General features: G+C 56.4%; 1 protein-coding gene across 9 annotated transcripts in view; it reads right to left on the minus strand.

Moving 5' to 3' along the window:
* Positions 1-4448: 4448 nt before the first annotated feature.
* PTPA (protein phosphatase 2 phosphatase activator) overlaps positions 4449-21131 on the minus strand; it is a 38880-nt gene continuing 22197 nt past the window's right edge. For 4 of the 9 annotated variants that reach the window (XM_055270784.2, XM_063635875.1, XM_063635874.1 and 1 more), the window contains 5 exons: positions 18460-18559; positions 16767-16891; positions 15671-15771; positions 10837-10944; positions 4449-5991 (listed from right to left, as the gene is read on the minus strand). In XM_055270784.2, the coding sequence (XP_055126759.1) occupies positions 5914-5991; positions 10837-10944; positions 15671-15771; positions 16767-16891; positions 18460-18559 (512 nt within the window). In that variant the 3' untranslated portion in view covers positions 4449-5913. Of the gene's footprint in view, positions 5992-8632; positions 10945-15670; positions 15772-16766; positions 16892-18459; positions 18560-21131 lie in introns of those variants that run through there. The other 5 variants (XM_063635871.1, XM_063635872.1, XM_055270781.2 and 2 more) reach the window with 2 other exon arrangements.

Genomic DNA, 21131 nt, shown 5'->3' on the forward strand with positions numbered 1-21131 from the left:
GAAAGCAAGCCATCCTCCCGGCTCAACCCTGACCTGGGCCTCTCCGGTCCTCTCCTCAGCTCCCTCCCTCCGCCCTCCACCTGCAGTGGCACTCAGGTACCCCAGGCCCCCCCATGCCCACCTGCCTCCTTTTTCCTCTCCACTGTGCCAACCTCACCCTCCTTTCTCTCCAGCCCACTGCTCCTCCGCTTGGCTCCACAGCACTCAGAACTGCCCTCTCACAGGCCCCATGCCCACCTCCGGTGCTTGCTGCCCGGCACCAGGGCAACAGTGGCCACTCAGTCTCCCTGCCCGTTCCGCTCACCTGCCCCAGGCCGGGCACCAGCTTCCTCTCTCCACGGATTCTCCAGGGCTGACCTGCCCCCTCCTGTGTCTCTATCATGCTCTGCACGAGGACCCCTGCCACTATCACAGCCATTTCACAGATATGTACCAAGTGCCTGCAGGACCTTCCTAGGGCTAGCAGGAAATAGCACAGATGAGGTGTCTGGCCTCACAGGAGCAGCAAAGCTAGATGCTGAGTGCAAGGTGGTGGGCCTTAGCCTGCCTCATGTGAATCTCCATCAGCCCCCACCAAGGAACCCCAAGTAAAGAGAAGCTATGTCTGCAGACAGCCCCCTACCACCCCAAATTCCAACCAGCTGGCTGCCTCTCCCCAACAAAGACCCCAGTGTCCCTACAGCAGGGGTGTGGCTAAGTGCTGGGTGGGGTGGGGACACCCAGGCAAGCAGGTCCAGGAGACCAGCCCCGATCTAGGGGGCCAGGCGAGGCCTCTCAGAGGGAGCAAAGCCTCAGCTGAGCCCCAAAGAAAGACCAGGGGTTCCTCAGTGGGGTAAAGGGTTCTTTGAACAGGGCCAAACTGATCAGCGGCTCCAGGAGTGTGAGGAAGAGAGGCAGCCAGGGTGGCTGGACCTTGACACAGCAAGGGTGTGGGCAAGGGCCTGAGGCTGGAGAACAAGCAGGGCACAGCAGAGGATTCTGGGAATCTCTTCGGCCCCAGATTCCCCACTCCACCTGGGGTTGGGTCCTGGACTGCCCATGCAATATGTCTACCAGAGCTCCTCAAACTCTGCATCCCTGGCTGAGCTACCTTCACCGGAGTCCTCCTCTCAGGCATGTGCCTAGGGTCATTGAGAACCCCTCCCTCTTCCTCAGTACCAGCTCCTACCTCCATCCTCTGCTTCCCAGCCCAGGGCCTCTCTCTGTGCTGCTCAGGGCCTTCAATATCTCTTATCTGGGCCAAGGCCCCAGTCCCATCACCAGCATCCACAGTCCCATCACCAGCATCCAGCCAGCTGCCCATGAGTTTCCTAAATCCCAATCCTCATATCTCACACACACCACAGAGGTGCCAGTTACGTACTTCCCCAGCTCCCCACCAACTCCCCACCGAACCACTGATTCCTGCTTCCAGGTGCCTGCTGTGTGCCAGTCTCTGCTGGGCACTAGGATACAGCAGTGGGCAAGACAGTCCCTGCCCTCCTGCGGCTCACCTTCTAGCAGGGAAGACGAACCTTAAGCAATGCATTTTGTAGAGAATTAAATGCAGCTAGGCAAGTGTCAAGGCCATGTGTGGAGTGCTACAGACATCCATGGTGGGGGTCTTGGACCCCGAGCTGGCGTTAAAGCCCTCTGCAGGCCAGCCCCGACCTGCTGTTGCAACCGTGTCCCCTGCCAGCCACCCCTCCACATCTCTGTGCACAATGGCCCCGCTAGCACGTCCTTGGGTCTGTGCCCATCACCCAGGTGAGAGGATGCCCACATGCCACCTCCTCCAGAGTATTCCAGAGCTTACCTAAAGTCCACCCGGCAGCATCACCTTCCGCCCTCCTTTGCAACTAGTTCTCCATCTCTCTGTTTCCCCAGTAAGCTGGAAGTTTCTTGAAGGCAGATTCTTACCTTTTTCTCATCTCCATATTCCTCCAACACCTCATACATATATAACACATGCTTAATGCCTGTGGGATTCAAGAAAAACATATCACCTGACTTAGGCCCAAGTCTTGGGCACACCAAACCCTCAGCTTTGCTCTCCTTCCAACCTCAACCTCTGCCCGGGATTTTCCTCCCAGGAAGGCTTCTTCCTCTCACCTCTCATGAGCACAAAGAGGCTTCTGCCCTGGCGAATCAAAAAGGAGCACAAGTGGCTGAGGTCAGCTTGTCCTCTGGAGCTCCTGTGGCCCAGGATGCTGGGAAATGACACCCGCCCTCCAGCTCTGCAGCCACCCCCACACTCAGAGGGCTTCGTTCGGACACGCTGAGCCGCTGGGGTGCCAGCAGCAGGGCAACCTCCACCGAGCACAGCACGGGCTGCAGGTGCACATGCCCCCATGGCCCATCTCCCAGGGCCTGAGTGGGCTCCCGTCCTGCCCAGAAGCCCACGCCCACGTCCTCGGTGCTCTCACTGCCCCTCGTGTCTTACATTTCCCTGTAAAAATAAACCCAGCCCAACCCGCCGCCAAACCGGCGCAGGGTCTGCCTTCCTCCCACAGGGAGAAACGAGCATCCCGCCATAGCCACCTGCCCTGTGAAGGCCACCGGTACCTTCTCAGGGCCTCGCTCCCTTCAGCCTCCTGCTCTCCTGGACCTTCCCAGCATGCAGCAGGAGGCAGCCCCTTGCCGGCCTGACCAGAGCCCACCTTCAAAGCAGTCCCTTGGCCGCCACCCTGCCCACTCTCCCATCCCTGCTCCCGCCACAGTGAAACTCAGAAGAGAAGTGAGTGATGTCTGGTCAGTATCCACCTCAGACAGCAGACCATCCCTCCACATCTTCCTCCTAGGCTGGGGGCCTGTGCCACGCCAAGCAGACCTCACAGGGTGCAGTCCGCGTTCTCATCCCTGCTCCCCGCTCCATCACCCCACGGAAGCCCACCCAGGGCCAATGCTCCTTGTATTTGGAGCTTAGGGTCCCCTGCCCACACTCCACCCTCCCCCGCTGTGCAGAAGCCGGCCCTCTCCTCTCCCTCATCTGCATGTTCCACCCATTTGGCACTACACCTTGTCACCATGCCCGCCACCTCCATCCTCTCCAGGAGCCCACCCCAGAGCCCTCCTCCTCAGCACCTCCTCTTAGAAGCTAACAGGCAGTTCCGTGCCCCATGGCAATTCCTCTCCCTCAGGGTCCCCCACCCCAGGAAATGGCACCAAGCCACACAAGCCAAGAATTGGGGTTCTTGGCTGCTCGGCTCCCTGTCACAACTCCCTTCCTGTTAGCGACACCAAATGCAGCCTAAATTGGACCACTTCCCACCACCCCACTCTGAACCCTCACCCAGGCCACCATCCCTGTGCCCCATCACAGCTACAGCCTCCCAGATGGTCCTATCTCCCCTTCTCCTTAACAAAACTCTCCAGCACCTTCCCATAGAACACTGTCCAAACTCAGCAGAGCCCCCAAGGCCCCGGCCTAAAAGTCTGGCCCCTACACCCAACCCTAGCCCTCTGGGCCCAGGCCTGAGCTCTCCACAGCGGCTCTTTCTTGTCCTCAGGGTCTCAGCTCACAGGACCTTTTAGAGCAAGTAACCCCCTGCCCTGCCCCCATCAACGCCTTCTCTAATTGACATTATTTTCCCCATAATCCAGCCGCTACCTAACTGTCATATTTGGATGCACTGCAGTCATGAGGAACATGCAGCCACTATTTGTGAAATGAAGGGATCCTCAAGACCAATGATAGGAACGTCATTATGCCCATTTTTCAGATCAGGAAGCCGAGGCTCAGAGAGAAGTCAACCATCAGGGCCCTTCTACTTCCTGGTGAGTAAGCAGCAGCTGCTCGGTTTGAACTCGGGTGTGCCTGACTCCAGACAGGGCTCCTGGTCACCAGTCTCCAAGGCGGCGCAAGGTGATGAGCGGCTGAGGCTTTCCAGTCCATGCAAGGCCTCTAAGGCCAAGAGAAAGGTCAAGAACCCTTGTTCTCTGAGCAAGAGTGTCTTAAGGAAGTCTGGGGCACAGCAGCCCCAGAGACCCTCAACTCCAGCCCGGCAGGGACAGGAGGGGCAGAGGAGGGAGAATAGAGGGCCACCCCCTCACAAACCACAGGTGCATGTTCCACTGTCAAAGCCCATCCAAAGGCTCCCTGGCCAGCTTGGGGCTAAGCTGGGAGTCCAGAGGGGCCCCCTTCACCAAGCACAGCTGCAGCGACCACCCGGGTTATGCTATCTGCCAGGCCCTGAGCTGAGGACTTCACATCTGCTGTCCACTGCTGGCAGTCACCCTGTGACTGTCCCCATTTTGTGAATGAGGAAGCTGGGGCTCAGGGGCTTCAGTAACTTACAGCCTTGCAGCTGGGGCTGCAGACAGCTGGGATTTAAACCCAGGAAAGGCTCAACCCAAACTGAAACAGCTCAAGTCTCAGACACTGTGGCCTGAGGGAAGGGGACCTGATGGAGGTCAGTCATGCAGAAATGGGCTAAACACGTGACATGAAAAGACATACCTCACACAAGTGACAGGTGCAAAACAGAGGCTTTAATCTGAACAGCAATGAGGGTGCAAGGGGCTGGGAGCCCATAGGGGGATGGGGGAGCCAGGAAGGGGTGTCTGGCCCTGGGAGAGAGGTGGACACTGGGCCTCTTCTGAGAAACTGTCACTGACCTTTGGGACTCCTGACCCAGCCTCTGCCCAGACCATCACCGGATCCCAGGCTGAGCCCGTGTTGTGCTTCTCAGTGTTCCCCCTTCCCAAAGGGTGCGTGTACCCAGACACAAGAGGGGGCAGTGGAGAAGGGCGGGCCCGGGGGACGAGCCTGTAAGAGCCAGGCCCAGGAACACCCCTAGGAGAAACCTCGGCGGTGGCCCTCAATGGACCTACCCAGCCCCCACTGGGCCCATCCTGAGCACCAAAGCCTGGGCTTGGGAGGCCGTCACTTACCTCACCCTATAAAGGCAATAGATAGTTCAGGGAGGTGGGAGGACAAGGCGTGAGACTGCCACCTTCTGGGCCCACCCACCACCCAGGGGAGCAGAGAAGCAGGGCCCAGGTACCCAGGCTGAAGCTCACAGCAGCGCAAAGGTAGCAGAAGCGGCCGGGCTTAAGACTGCCAAGAGGAATCCAGGCTCTCCAGATACAACGGGCCCTAAGCCCCTCCCTGAGTTTCTGCCACCCTCTCCCTGCCAGGGAAAGTTCTGGAAAGACATGCCTCACCCCATCAGCTGGGCCCTCCCAGGAGCCCAGCACCTACCCAAAGGGCAGCTTCCATTGGCTAGGCTACCCTTGGGGAGTGGGAGAGATGTGGCTACAGCCAGGAAACCCAGCAAAGCCAAGGGCTAGAGAACAGAAGAGCCAGGGGGAGGCTTGGACACAGGGGGCAGGGTGAAAAGGAGCCTGGGAGGGGCAGCAGCCAGGACAGCTAAGGCCTCTCCGCCACCCGACTCCACCCAAACCACCCCAGCCCATGGCTGGCGGCCAGCCTCAGCTTCCAGCCCTAGCATAGATGGCCACCCCAGCATGGCCTGGGAAACTGACCCGCCCCTGAAAGGAGCAGCTCCAACCCTTAGAAAAGCATCAACTCCACGAAGGGAAAAGCAATGGAAGCAGCAGGATATCTCCCCTCCCCTCCCTGCAGTGCTGCGGAACAGCCCCTGCTCTCAAAACCAGACTGGACGGGAGCGAAGGGAGAAGAGGCCAGGAACAGGAGAGGGTGGCCGAGTGACCGGGCCCCAGACCCTCTCTTCTGGCCAGTCTAGCACAGGGGAGCTCAGGAAACCGGCTACACTTTGGTCACTTCTCCCAACTTGAGCCCTGAAGCCTTATGCTCCGAGCCCCCTCAAGCCCATCTCGCCACCCCATCCCAGTAAACAGCCTCTCATCAAACGGGACGAACAGAGGGAGGGGATGGGGAGGGGCCACTGCTGGGGGGGGGAAGGCAGGCACAGGAACTGTGGCCTGGGTGGCTCTTCGGCTCGGCCCCTCCTAGCCCGACGTGACAGGATGGATGGGCAGCAGGCTCCCGAACTTGAAGTGCTGGATCACAGGGAACTTCTCCAGGCACTGTGAGGAAGGAGCAGGTGAGCAGAGTGGTGAGGGCCACACCACACCCCTGCCGGGACCCCAACAACCGCAGCAGCTCCCAGGTATCCATCCCAGGCCCAGGAAGTAACCCCGCCAGGGGATCCCCCAGGCCTTCCTCCCCCAGTTCCTCACTCCTTCTATCCAAAGACACCCACTCCACAACGAGACCCACGAGAGAGAGAGAGAGAAAGGCAGCCCAAACCTCCAAGGTAGAAACTGAAAAGAGAGGAAGCCAAGTGACATCACTTGGCCCAGAGAGGGAAGTTGGGAACCTGAGGTGGAAAGAACCCTCCTGATCACTGGGGACCCCCAGCCCAGGTCCTAGTTCTAGAGAAGAGACGTGGGGACATTTGAACATAAGCCTAAGAGGCTGAGGCCGGGCCCCAAAGCCTGTTTTCTCCAGCTTTCAGTTCTCTGGACTGAAAAAGGCATCTTGGCACTTCAGAGTGAGACAATAAGAACCAGCTGACATCGAGTTCCCCCCACCCCTGGGCAATTCCCAGCAGCCTGTGTGGGGGGCAGGGGAAAAAGAGCGCTGAACAGGGGAATGGCTGAGCAGGGGGGAGGCCCGGCTCCCTGAGCCCAGCCCAGCCCAGGCTCCTAGCAGAGGAGCAGAGCTGGAGAGCAAGTGACAGGGCCTATCACAGAAGCTGGCCTGGCCCACAGGCAGCCGACCCCAGCTTCCAGGTGCAGCTCCCACAACAGCACCCCCATGCCCGCCACACCTGGACACTAGCTCTCACAGAAGCCGCTCTGGGCATGCGAGGGTTGCATCTGCCAAGACTGACCAGGGCCTCCTCCCACACCTTTGGCCACAGAAAACAATCAGAGTATGTTAGGCACCTCTTGGCTGGAGTGGAACAAGACTTCGGACCTCAGAGAGAGTAAGAGCCTCACTCTGTGGCTGTGATCTCAACCTCCGACTAACTTAGAGACAAAGGGGTGCTATGACTAACCCAGGTTCCCTCTCCTCAAAAATCAGCTGTGGAACATAGAAGGGAAAAGCACCGGGGTGACCAGTGGGCCAAAGAGGCGCCAGGAGGGGAGGGAAAGAAGGATGGAAACTGAGCTCATGGTGGGGTGGGGAGCAGAGCCCTGGCCACAGCCAGGATCCTGGGCCTGAGGCACAGAATGCAGGGAGCAGGGAGCAGGGAGCGAGCGGGAGGTGGTCCCTGGGCGGGAGGGGGAGCAGCCACAGATCCAGGCCAGAGGCCAAGGCAGCTGCCATTGTGCTTATGTCATCCCGGAAGTGGTCATAAGGGCCCCCCACCCCCCAAGGGCCCTGGAATTCCAGAAGGGGTCAAAGGTCAACCTCCCTCTAGCTCCCATAGGAGAAGTTGCAAGGCGAGAAGGGGTTGAGGCCGGGGGTCTTTCCATTCTGCCCACAGGACCCCAGAGCCAGCCCCCTCAGAGCCATAGGAGAGGCCAGGAGCTGGGCCAAGGAAGCCTAAGGCTCCAGGGCAGGAGGAGCCTCCAGCCCAGCTTTTCTCCCAGCAAGGCCCTCCCATGTACCTGGGTGGAGCAGCGGCTTCAGCCTGCCCTGACCTTCCAGCCAGAGGTGATTCAAGCTGGGGAAGGGACTCCCTGGGTCCTGACAAGGTTCTTCTGAAGGCAGCACCCGCACAGCCATGGCCCACAGAAAAGACAGGCCCCCCCAACCACACAAGGCCCCTGAGAGCACTTGGTTCTTCGGTCAGAAAGGCTGGGACAGATGCAGAGTTAGACCCAAATCCTGAGGCCACCTACTGCCAGGCTGGCTGGTCAGACTTCTGTGGCAGCCCAGGAGGCCGACTCCCCTCAATCAACCAGCTCTGACTGGAGACCCAGCCTTCCTACCCACCCCTGGACTGTAAGACTGGCAGGCCTTGGAGGGCCTCCCTAGGGGCTAAGAACTGGCCTGAGAAAGCAAGCCCTCTCCTTGGACCTCTGTGCAGGCAACATGCCAGCCCTTCGGGACCAAGGACTAAGGGCTACTTGCCTACTTGCCTAGTAAGTTGTCAATGAGCGTTGAACACTGCAAAGACTTGGTGATCTTTTTTTTTTTCTGAGACGGAGTCTCGCTCTGTTGCCCAGGCTGGAGTGCAGTGACATGATCTCAGCTCACTGCAACCTCCACCTCCCAAATTCAAGTGATTCTCCTGCCTCAGCCTTCTGAGTAGCTGGAATTACAGGTGCGCACCACGACGCCAGGCTAATTTTTGTATTTTTAGTAGACGCAGTGTTTCACCATGTTGGCCAGGCTGGTCAGAAACTCCTGACCTCAGGTGATCTACCTGCCTTGGCCTCCCAAAGTGCTGGGATTACAGGCGTGAGCCACCGCACCCAGCCAGTGATTTTTTTTTTTTCTTTGAGACGGAGTCTCACTCTGTTGCCCAGGCTGGAGTGCAGTGGTGTGATCTCAACTCACTGCAACCTCCGCCTACCAGGTTCAAGCCTCCCAAGTAGCTGGGACCACAGGCATGAGCCACCACACCCAGCTAATTTTTATATTTTTAGTAGAGATGGGGTTTCGCCATGTTGCCCAGGTTGCTTTCGAACTCCTGGCCTCAAGTGATCCGCCCATCTCAGCCTCCCAAAGTGCTGGGATTACAGGCGAAGACTTGGTGATCTTTTTTTGAGAGAGAGTCTCGCTCTGTCTCCTAGGCTGGAGTGCAGTGGCACCATCTCAGCTCACTGCAAGCTCCACTTCCTGGGCTCACGCCATTCTCCTGCCTCAGCCTCCCGAGTAGCTGGGACTACAGGTGCCTGCCACCACGCTCAGCTAATTTTTTTATATTTTTAGTAGAGACAGGGTTTCACTGTGTTAGCCAGGATGGTGTTGATCTCCCGACCTCGTGATCCACCCGCCTCAGCCTCCCAAAGTGCTGGGATTACAGGCGTGAGCCACCGCGCCCGGCCTGACTTGGTGATCTTAAAGTCAGGGAGTTCCAGCGTTACCCTATACAGGAGCCTGTCCCCTTCCCCACACAGCACCGGCCACACCCAGGGCTAGAATCTCCCGTTTTCAGGAAGGCCACTTTGTGATTACTAGAGAGCCCCCCCATCCTGAGTTGGTCATTTTCAGTGTCCTCCTTATGTTTGTCACCCTGTGCTCAGCCCCCACAGACACCCCGACAGCCTGTGAAGAGCGGACAGTCCCTGTGTTCCTGCCACACCATCACCATTTTCAATCTGAATATGCTCCTCCCGCATCATCTGGCAGCCTGGAGTTCTTTTGTCTCTGGAAGGGCAGGTGAGAGAAAGGGACACGGTCTCTTGCCCTATCCTTTGGGCCTTAGAGCCTGAGTCAAGAGAAGTTTAGAGTCACTTGAATTAAGAGGCTTGTAGAGAAGACAGTACTTCAGGTACCAAGCAGGGAAGGCAGCCAGAGTCCTCTCTTTGGCACACAAGGGTTGGGGTTGGGAGGTGGCTGGAGGGCGCTGTGCACCTCTCACATGCTCAGACACCCTGGGGGAGGGGCGGGGGGCACAGCAGAGTGAGAGTTCCCCAGCAGCCCCCACTGCGGGACAGGCGGAGGTGGGGTCAGGAACATCAGGACACCAGAGGGCAGTGACCCAGGGCAGAGTCGGAGTGGAGAGCCGGGGGTGGCCAGCTGCAGCCGGAAGGAGCCGAGGCAGCTCCAGCCAACGGGCTCTCAGGCATCTCAGATTAGAGAGGTATGTGGGCTGGAACCTAAACACAGGATGTGAGGTCCAGAGGAAGGGGACCAAAGCGGGAGGGGGCGGAAGGGAGAGAGGGCCCCGTCTGCTCAGTTCAAGCCTTGTTAACCCCTTCAGGACCAAGTGCAGGGAGCCAAGCCAACTGGAAGCATCTGTGCTCCCCCACCCCGCTGGCCTCTGGGGCCCTTCCCCGTTGTCCCGCCTCTGATGATGGGATCCAGGAAGCTCTGGGTCCAATGAAGACCTGGAGTAGCCCCTTCCCAGAGGAGAAGGCCGGCCAGGAGACAAGAGATGGTGCCCACAGTACAGTGTCTGAGGCCATGAACTAGTCACCAGGGCCAGCCTGAGAACAGAAAGAAGGGACTTTAGGGATCCATCACTCCAGGTGTGGAACTTCACATCCAGCCCTTCCCTGGCCAAGGTCAAGCAGTTCTAGAATTAGTCTTCCCAGGAAGTGGGAGGAGCTAGCAGAAGGGACAGAGTAGAAATAAAATGTCTCCTCCCCACTTGGAAGAGAGAAAAGGCCACCTCCTTGGCTGGGAGAACAGTGCCAAGAGGGCAGGAGACACCCTCGGCTGCCTGCCAGCAGGGGGAGCTCCAGGAAACCTCAGCTCTCCTCTCCTCGGCATCTGATTTGAGAGCAGGGAAAATCATTTGCATCAAAATCCCTGAAGCAGTCCATAAAAATGCCAATTCCCGGCCTACCCTCAGACCTCCCACCACTCAGTGATCATACACACTAACATTTTTAGGCAGAACTTTGGAGATGCCTCCAAAGGGTAAGACCCTTCCCAGGTATGCCATGGGAGAGCCAGACTCAGACTGCCCGAGCCTCGAGGAGCCTTCGGCTACTTGACAAGAGAGAAGGGAGGCCCCCATCGCCCCAACTCCCCACGCAGCAGGTCCTTGCCTCAGCCTCCAAGCTCATCAGGACAGAGCTGGGCTGCAGCTTTTCAGGGCTGGGGTGGCTGGTGCTTCTCTGACTGCCCATGCCCCAGATGGGAGATTCCGAGGCCCCAAGTGTCAGAGGGGCTGGCCTAAGATTCAGAGCAAAACAGTGGGGTAGGAGGAAGCAGGAGCCCCAGGCTCCACATCTTTTGCTTTGTCCCCAGCCCAGGACCAAGTGCGGCAGCAGGGACGGGCACGCTGGCCAGCCCCCACTCACCTCAGCCTTATACATGCGGATGAGACCCTGGTTCACTTTGGACCAGGAAGGGACGGCGCTGATGTTCCACAGCTGGTTGGAGTGCTCTGCAAATGGGCCAGTCTTCATCTGAAAAAGAGAAGCCACAAGCTGAAGAGGCAGGGTCTGGCTGGGAGTTCATCCCTCCTCCCCTGCAGCAAAGTCACACCCATGCACACACACACACACACACACACAAACACGCATGCACGCAACGCATGCGCAGACACTTGGGGACCAAGCTATAGCATCTGCCTGAGGGGCAAACATACAAACAGGCACATGCAAGTGCCAGAGACAGGGTTCCCCTTTGGCCCTCAAGGCCTGCTAGGAAAATATAACATTCCTTGCCCACTCACCTGCAGTCACCCCTCTTTCTCCCACAGCCAAACAAAAGGGGGCCTGATTCCTATCGCCCACCAAATCCAGCAGCCTCAGGAAGATCGGATCTCCACCTGAGCTTCTGGTGTCGTTCCCACCGCCTCCCCAGGAGCCTCAGAGCGCCTCTCCAGCACAGGGGTTCACTCAGGTTCAGATAAACAGCAGCAGCAGCTGGACCCCACCCCTCCAGGCCCACCCCTTCTCCCCCAGGCCCCCCCACAGGGCACGTGGTCTGCACCTGCCACCAGCAGAGCTAGAAGAGATGAGGAAAGGGTCAATTTGCAAGAGGACCAAGGTGGGTATGACCAAACGCAGGTATCCGACAGCCCTCTGCCTGCCACGCAGGCAGGGAAGAGAGGGCCGATGGGAGGCAGGAGTGCCTGAAGCAGCAGCCAGCCTGGCCTGGCCAGGAGGTGGGGAAGAGGTGGCCGCCACAGCAGCTGAAAGAGGCAGGCACAAGGATGGCTCCATTCCTGGTCCTCCCTCTTGCCAGAGTCTCACCCTCCAGGAAGGAAGAGAAAGATTCTGCAGCCAGCATGAAGTTCCCATGACATCAGAAACCACAGAGGGACGCCTGTGTGCCTGAGCATATCCCCCCGACACCAGGAGTCTAGCACATTTGTATTTATTAACCAAGCAGTTCATAATTCCCCTCAACACAGACCCCCAGTGCATAGGCAGCATTTACAGGGGAACAGGGCTCTGTACCCCAGACCCATGCTGCAGAAGGAAGACTCTGCAAAGAGGGTGAGTCTAGCAAAGAAACAGAAGGTTCTAGAAACATGCGGGTGTCAGCGGAGGCTGGGTTGAGGGAGAAAAGATAAGCCAGAAACGCTCTCCAAAAAGGGGCATCAGTTCACAAGAGCCCTCAGGAGCCCCCACTCTTGAGCCATGGGCTGCCACCTGGTGACCCACTCCTGGCAGGCCTCTTACTTCTCTAGTAAGAGGAACTGTGACAAAACTTTTAAGATTTAAGTCAAAAAAAAAACTGTCATTTTATCCCCCTCATCTCCCTCCCCTGGCCCAGGTTTCCAAAAAGCCCATCCCAACACCCATGTTCAGGAGCAAGGACAACAGGCTCCTCCCTCCCCTCCTCTCCTCTCCCAGGCTCCACCACAGCCAGGCAAGAGCCCGAGGCACCCGACAGAGACAAAGCCCACCCTGGCCCCTGGGGGCCTTGTCTTGGGCCACTCGCTTCACCCAGAATCACCCGAGGCTCTCTCCTCCAGGAGGGCAGCCAGGCACCCCCAGCCTACAGGGTCCTCACCTCTGGGGAGCTTTAGTTTCACCTGCCCTGCTCAACCACACTCCACCTCCAGCCCCTCCCCCGCCTCCCCGCCCTACCCCACCCCTTTCCCAGTCTGCAGGCTCCAGCCCTGTGCACATTTCCAGGCCCGGGAAAGCTCAGGGAGCATGGAGCTGTGTAACCAGTTTCACTCTCTGAGCAAGCAACCAGGAGGCACCGTCGGCTTTGTCTGCCAGGGGCCTGCCCGGCAAAGGCTCTGAGGCAAAGGCAGGCAGATGGGCACTGAAGACAGAGCCCCTGCCTCCTGGCCAGCCTCGCCTACCAGGGCCAAAGAACAGATCCTCAAAAGGCCTCTGGCAGAGCCAGAGCTAGGCCCATGTCCTGGAGCTCCAGCGGCCCTGGGTCCCCACCCACAGAAAGGCCAGAGAGGTAGCTTCTTTGGAGGGGCTGCAGGCTGCCCCCCAGGCCTTCAGTGCCCCAGGGTCTCCCTAAGTCCTTCAGGGAGGTTACAGTCCTTTGCCTGTAACTGGCAAAGGAAAACAGACGAGTGGGGAAAAAAGGAATCGGGGCTGGAAGACAAAAAAAAAAAAAAATTAGCTCATTCTAGCCACAAAGGGAGAAGAGAAAGAACCAGAACGAGCGAGCGAGCTGCAGCCCGCAGTGACCCCAGGGGAATCGTGTGAGTCAGAGCAGCCATATTGAGCAGGAAATTACTCACAGACGCTGCGTTCCTGCCTCTCCACTCCCCAGAGAATCGGCCTTTTGTAAATGGCTCCTCTGTCAGTAACTGGGGGGATGGGCGGGGGTGGGGAGGCTCTGCACAGCGCCTTCCTGTCAGCTCCTTCCCTTCCAGCTGAAATCTGATCCCTCCCTTCCCAAAACTCCAAATTTAGAAGCCAGATTGAAACTGAAATTCTTTTCCTGCCTGCCCTGGGCTCTTAAAGGCGCCAGGGCTGCATTTAGAGGCTGTAGAGGCCCTGCAAGGTGGGGTCCCTCACCTAGGATGCCCACGGGTATCAGGGCAGTCTTGGCATGAGACCCTGAAAGGGCTGCCTGATTCCATTCCCAAGTTCTCAGTGTTTTATTTAATCTCCCAGTTAAAAGAGCACCATGGTGAATCCAGGGTCTCCAGAGGAAACATTGCCTCCTTCCCAAGCAAGGCGTACAGAACTCCGTGCAAGCCTGCAGGTCCCGAGTGAGCTAAGCCAGGCCACTCACCAACTAAGGGCTGCAAAATGCTGCTCACTGCTCCGAGGTGGAAGAGGGTGGGCGCTCTGGAGAACCAACACAACGTGTGCTGCAACCAGCGGCCACATGGCAAGATGGGCCCTTGCTGCAGCCACCTCAGCTCCTGGGCACACTCCTCCTAGTGTCTACTGTTGAACACCATGCCCAAGAGCCTAGACCCAAAGTGAAAATCCAGACCTGTGGAGAAGGTGCTGAACAGCCAAAAACTCTAGGCACGCCCTCCCCTCCCTGTTCCTTCTGCTGCCTCAAATAAATGTCACCAAACCCTCTCCAAGTTCAGTGTGCCTCTCCTGCCACCTAGTGGCTACTTTGAGATTTCCTCTAGTGGAGGAACTGGGTCCCAAACTTTGGAAAAGCTTTTGGGGTGTTTATACCAGCACAATCAACCAACGAACTAAAGACACAAAATTTTACCATGGAATCAATTCCAAAAATCCTGGAGGTCAGGCCTGGCCTGCCTCCTAGTCGGAATATCGACAGGGACCCAGAGGCCTGACCAGCCGCCGGGAGAGCCCAAACAGCTCAGCTTTTTAGCCACACGCAAGAGCTCAGTGTGGAATCTGCACCCTTCTTCCCACCCTGCTCCTCCAGCTTATCCTGAGGTCCTCCAGGGCTCCACAGACCCCCACATTTCACTCCACAGAGAGCAGCACGTGACTGGCTTTCAAGACAGTGAGCCAGGCTGCCCCCAAGTCCTCCCGACCTTGGGCCTGCCACACTGCTGAGGGCAGCAGATCTCTGGGAATGAAGCGGTGGCCGCCCAGCCGTCAGTCCCGGCTCCATTTGCTGACTTGGAAAAAATGTGTAATTCCCCTCTGGCCTCTGGAGTTTGGCAGAAGCCTGAGCCGAATGTTGACCAAGAAGAGCTTGGAGCCAAGGCTGCTGGTTATAACCCAGCTTTCTCCACCTCTTCGGGGGCTCAGAATACACAGCCCGGACGGAGAGCAGCCCCTGTGGCCAGCGTCCATAGGCCTGCTAGGGACCTCACTGAGGCAGCAGACATCCGTGCTGGTGTCGGGAAAGGGACTGAGGAGGGATAGAACTCTCAAACCCTCTCCAGATAGCAGAGCTAGGGCGCCCTTTGGAAATTGGGGCACGGGGATGGCAGAGAGGATGAGAAGTCCTAACACCTCCCTGAAGAGAGGTCCAGAGAGCAGAGGGTCCCCAGCTTTCCTGTGCAGTCACCTGGCAAGTGTGTTTAGATGCAGGTTCCTGGCTCTTGTCCCCTAAGATTCTGATGCAGTAAGCTGGGATGCAGGGCCAAGGAATGTGCGTTTTAACAAACACCCTAGGAGATCTTGCACAAGTGGTCCAGGGCCCACTGCAAGGAATCCTGCCTTGGTGAGACAAGAACTTCCAGTTCCAGAACCCAGCCGTGGGGCTGGCTGTCCAGTGACTGCCACCACAGGCCAGGCCTGCGCACTCCCACTCCGGCACTTTGCTCGGGCCCACGTCCTCAGGCACTGACAGAGACGTATCCCTTCTACAGAAAAGCTGTCTGCACCAGAAGTTCGCTCCATCTCCTCTGGTGGTTTCATTTTACACATCCACAAGCACATGGTTCTACAGACCCTTGTGGGGCCCCACTGAAAGATTCTGACCCTCCCCAACAAACCTCTCCCCGCCTGCCCCGACCCTTTCAGACCTGCTGCAGCAGTCACCAAGGCCAGTTAGTGACCAAGTCTTAGACCCTCATCTCAAGACTCCTGTGGTGTTCAGGAGAAACTGAAGGAGAACTGGGTGGAGGACCTGACAGTTAGCAGCGGCTGACTCTTTCAGGAGAGGCCCAGTGGTGCTTCCTTTTCAGTAACCCACTCCGGCCGGCCCTGCCATTTTGGGCAGCAGCTCTGGCTCTTCTGATCCACTGTAAAGCCACCAGCCTTGGTTCATTTGAGCCTGGAGGCAGCCATGGGCTTCTCTCTCACCCCTCCTCCTCCTCACCTCGGTAATAAACAGGATACACTCCAGGAACATGTAGTCCTTGTGGTTCTCATTCACGGCCTTCTCATCCACAAAGTGTCTGGGCTCCAGGTATGGGTGGTCTGGGAAGAGGAATGGGCCCCAGGGTTCAGAACCAGGCCCCACCACTACCTGGGCAACCCGGCCCAGCAGTCACACCCACCCGGGGCCTCAGTCCTGCCCGTGGTGCCCTCAACACCTCACCTTGAAGGAGCAATAAATGGCTCTGGGTTTGTGTATTCTAATGTGCTAAGCTCTAGCTGCGTGGCGTTGGACACATGACTTCAGCCTGCCAAGGTTCAGTTTCCTCACCTGGACAGTGGGGACAAGAACAGCACCTCCTCCTAGGGGCCATGACAATAATTACCACGCCTACAGCACTCAGTATGGTGCCTGGTGCAGGTGCCAGTCAGCAGAGCTGGCTTCATGCTGGCAGACCCTTCACAGTGTCACTGAGAAGATTCAGGGAGGCAATGCACCTGAGGCTACAACTAATGGTCATTTATGAATATCATTCTGTAGGCAGTTCATTCTTCATCAAAATAGAGATGATCACCCACCCCCATCCTGAAAACCAGCTTCAAGAGTGGGGGAGTCACCAGAGCAGGCCTCTCTGAGCCCCACAGGAAGCAGGCCCACCGCCCAGCACTTGGCGGCTGCTCCCTAACGGGCCCTTTTGCACACAGCTCGATAATAACAGTGGATGACGCTGGTCACCAAATCAAAAGGGTCCCTCATTTTCAACATAAAACCCCACAGCTGCTGCCAGGAGCTGGGGCGCATTTCACACCAGTCCATTATGCGCCAGGCGTGCACCCTTGGTCCAGCCCATGTCACTTCCCATTATCTTGGCGGCAATTGGCCTCCGCCTCCTCCAGCCCACCACACGGGCTCTCACAGCAGAAGGTCGACAGCAAACAGCCTCCCTCAATAGCTGGTCTAATGCCCTGCTTTCCAAGCTGTCACTGTCTGCCCTGGGCAGGAAGAAGGGAAGGAGGGAGCGCAGGAGGGGCAGGGGAGGGCCACAGAACGCAGCCTTGGTTGGGGGTGGAGGGATAGGCACCTCCCACTCCAGTACCTATCAGCTGTGAACTGCCCCAGATGAAGGGCAGAAACTGGAAGTCATCCAGACCCCACACTCCCTGGCTGCCGGCTGGCTCCATCCTGTATGTTTTCTGGAGTTTCCGCATAACCTCAAGGTACCTGCACAGGAGGGCAGGGAAAGGGAAGGTAGCAAAAAGTAAAAAGACAGTCTCACCCTTTCAGCCACTGGGAGCACAAGGAGACCCCAAAATAACCACTGAAGAAGTGTAACTGGTCTCAATTTCAATAATGTAGCTTTATTTCCCCCAACAAACACTCAGCCATCTTTTGGCTCAGGAAAGGGATAAAAATCACTGATTAAGGGCCTGGGCGCGGTGGCTCACGCCTGTAATCCCAGCACTTTGGGAGGCCGAGGCGGGCGGATCACAAGGTCAGGAGATCGAGACCATCAGCCAACACGGTGAAACCCCATCTGTACTAAAAATACAAAAAATCAGCCAGGTGTGGTGGTGGGCGCCTGTAGTCCCAGCTACTCTGGAGGCTGAGGCAGGAGAATGGCATGAACCCAGGAGGCAAAGCTTGCAGTGAGCCGAGATCTCACCACTGCACTCCAGCGTGGGCGACAGAGCGAGACCCTGTCTCAAAAAAAATAAATAAATAAAAAATAAGAATCACTGATCAGGAAGGTGGGTTTTGGTGCCATCAACTCCTGACAACTTGTAAAACCCTGGGCAGGGCCTCAGCCTCTCCAGCCTCAGTTGGCCTGTCTGAAAGCTGACACAAGTCCCAGCAGGTTATCTCCTAGGTTCTTCTGGTTCCAACCTTCTATTTTATCAGTGGCTGCATATCAGCCACCTGTGAAGCATCGAGCACTGCTCCTGGGCTTCGTCACAGGCCTGCTGCAGCAGCACTGCTAGACTGGGGCACGCAATAGGGATTTTAAGAGCTCTGGGTAACTGATCCACATCACTGCTGCCCAGCGACTGGCCTGGGTGGTGCGGGGCAGCAGGTCACAGTCTGACTACCTGCGTTCAGCTGGCGTGAACCCAGTGAAGACACCAGATTATCTCTGTGCCTCAGTTTCCTCATATGTAAAATGGAAATAACAGTTGCTATTCCATAGGGTTGTTGTTAGAATTAATGAGTGATACATAAAGTGCTTAGAATTCTTCCTCCACGTGGTCAACACCATGTGAGTACTGGCAGACATTATGTGACAATTCTTTTTTTTTTTGAGACAGAGTCTCACTCTGTCACCCAGGCTGGAGTACAGTGGCACGATCTCAGCTCCCTGCAACCTCCGCCTCCTGGGTTCAAGCAATTCTTCTGCCTCAGCCTCCTGAGTAGCTGGAATTACAGGCGAGTGCCACCATGCCCAGCTAATTTTTGTATTTTTAGTAGAGACGGGGTTTCATCATGTTGGCCAGGCTGGTGTCGAACACCTGACCTCGTGATCCGCCTGCCTGGGCCTCCCAAAGTGCTGGGATTACAGGCGTGAGCCACCGCGCCCGGCCTATGTGACAATTCTTTCACTTGTTTTTACTTGGAGGTTAATTTGAACCTGTTGGAAAAAAGCCTTGGACACTCCATCCACAGCCAGAGCTTGACTAGGACAAGAGAACCATGAGCCACTCAGGAGAACCCTAGAGCACCCCATTTCCCAGTCTGAGGAGGAAACAGATGGCCCCTCATGCCCTCTTCTCCAACCCTCCTGTCCTTTCTCTCACCGATTGAACACCTTGAAGACAATAGCTATTTGGTCATCCACCCGGAGCACCCCAATCTTGCAGAGACAGCAGAGGAAAGCAGCGAAGGCTGCCTCATGCCCTGGAAGAGAAAAACAACCAGCGTTGACAGTCATCCAGGTAAAGGACTGGGATTGTTTTAGTCTCCCAGAGTCCAAATCATTGATAAGTGCCCCTCTGAGGAGGGTGGTCAACATGGAGACAATGAGACCTCTTCCCCACTCAGAAAGACTTGCTAGGCGCTTTCCTTTCAAGAACTATAATACCAGTACTGGCCGTGCATGGTGGCTCATGCTTGTAATCCCAGCACTTCAGGAGGCTGAGGCAGGCAGATTGCTTGAGCTCAGGAGTTTGAGATCAGCCTGGCCAACATGGCAAAACCCTGTCTCTACAAAAAATACAAAAATTAGCCAGTGGTGGCACGTGCCTGTGGTCCCAGCTACTCAGGTGGCTGAGATGGAGGACCTCCTGAGCCCAGGAGGTTGAGGCTGCAGTGAGCCATGATAAGGCCACTGCACTCCAGCCTGGGTGACAAAGTGAGACTGTCTCAAAAAAAAAAAAAAAAAAAAAGAACTACCAGTACTATAATTCTACTCCTAAAAGACCCGGGCCGGACATTTACATTTCATTATGTAGGTTTAACTCACTCAGCAATTCCACCATATTTACTGAGCACCTACTATGTAAGCAGTCACTGTCCATGTTACGCACTAGGAGACAGTGACAAGTAAGTCCTTGCCCTCAGAAAGTTTATGACCTATCAGGGACAACAGACATTATAAATATACAGTCACTACTATGATTCCAGCTCTGAAGGAGAAATACAGGGTACTAACTGGAGGATATCACAGAAGGACTCTGACGTAAGGATTCGAGGTTTCCCCTAAGGAAGTAACATCTAATCTGAAATCTGAAAAATGTGAGCTGGCAAGGCAAAGGGAGTGAGGGAAGCAAGAAATGCATTCTAGCCAGAAGGAATAGCATGTGCACAGGCCTTGAGGCAAGAAAAAGTTTGATCTGTTTGAGGAACCCTAAGGAGGCCAGTATGTCGAAGGCAGTGAGAGCAAGGGAGAACGTGTAATGACAGGAGGCTACAGGTCACATGGGCCTTGTGGCCATAGGAAAGAGCTCAGACTTTACCCTAAGAGCAATAGGGAGCCACTGCAGGCTTCTAAGCAGGGAACACATGATCAGATTACAGGGTGAAAAAGCATCCTCCTTCCTTTCCCAGTCATATCAAACAGGAATGGTCTGCACTGTAGGAACTACTCACTGGACTGTGATTGAATCCCATTGTTCACAGTGTCACACAAAACCTATCTGGAGGGAGGTGAGAAGAGAATGTGTCAGAGAATACTTCTGTCCTGTCTCTGGAGGACGAAGACCCTTCCAGGGCCTGGAAGCTTGTGAGCTGTTTCCTTCCCCTGCCACAGTTTCCAATTATGACCAGCCAGGGCCCAGGCTCCCATTGTTCAGGGGTTCGCATGCAGCTGGGGCACCAACCCCTGCTGACCTGGCCAGTCTTCCCTCTTTGATCTTTTCCCTGCTGGTCTTAGTCAAAGCCCCACCTGGTCCAAGAGGGCCCTTCTCCAGGGCCTGCTTCTGTGGCTGGGGCTCCCTCCTGTGGATCACATTCCCCAGACAAGGGGAGGGCTGAGCTGTGCCCCATCTGCCTGCCTCAGGGAAGGAAGGTGGGCCCTCACCAAAGCAGAGGTCCTCCTTAGCTGCATAGGCCAGGCCCTGACCTAGAGAACGCCTCCCTTCTATATTTTTGAGAGATGGGGTCTCAGCATGGTGGCTCGACAGGCCATGCTCTGACCTAGAGAAGGTCTCCCTTTTATATTTTTGAAAGATGGGGTCTCAGCGTGGTGGCTTGCACCTATAATCCAAGCACTTTGGGAGGCTGAGGTGGGAGAACAGCTTGAGCTCAGGAGTTCAAGACCAGCCTGGGCAACATGGCAAAACCCCATCTCTATAAAAAATACAAAACAACTGGCTGGGCGTGGTGGCTCACGCCTGTAATCCCAGTCCCAGCACTTTGGGAGGCCAAGGTGGGTGGAGAAGTGACCTCACCAGAGGTCAGGAGTTCGAGACCAGCCTGGCCAACATGGTGAAACCCTGTCTCTACTAAAAACCCTAAAATTAGCCAGGTATGGTGGCGTGTGCCTGTAGTCCCAGCAGAATCGCTTGAACCCAGGAGGTGGAGGTTGCAGTGAGCCAAGATCGTGCCACTGCACTCCAGCCTGGGCAACAGAGTGAGACTCTGTCTCAAAAAAATAAATAAATAAATTGCCAGGCTGGTGGTGCATACCTGTAGTCCCAGGTACTGGGGAGTGGGGAGATGCAGAGGCGGGAGGATCACTTGGGCCCAGGAGGTCAAGGCTGCAGTGGGGCAAGATCACATCACTGCACTGCAGCCTGGGTGACAAAGCAAGACCCTGTCTCAAAAAAATAAATATATAAATAAAAATGACTTAAAATAAATTTTTAAAAAAGAGATGGAGTCTTGCTACGTTGCCTAGGCTGGTCTTAAACTCCTGAGCTCAGGCAATCCTCCCTCTCAGCATCCCAAAGTGCTAGGATTACAGGCACGCACCACTGCACCTGTCTGCACTTCCCTTTTAAAGTGCCCACACACTCCCTCTCCTCAAAGT

This window comes from Symphalangus syndactylus, chromosome 3 (assembly GCF_028878055.3).
Source record: "Symphalangus syndactylus isolate Jambi chromosome 3, NHGRI_mSymSyn1-v2.1_pri, whole genome shotgun sequence".
NCBI classification, from domain to species: domain Eukaryota; kingdom Metazoa; phylum Chordata; class Mammalia; order Primates; family Hylobatidae; genus Symphalangus; species Symphalangus syndactylus.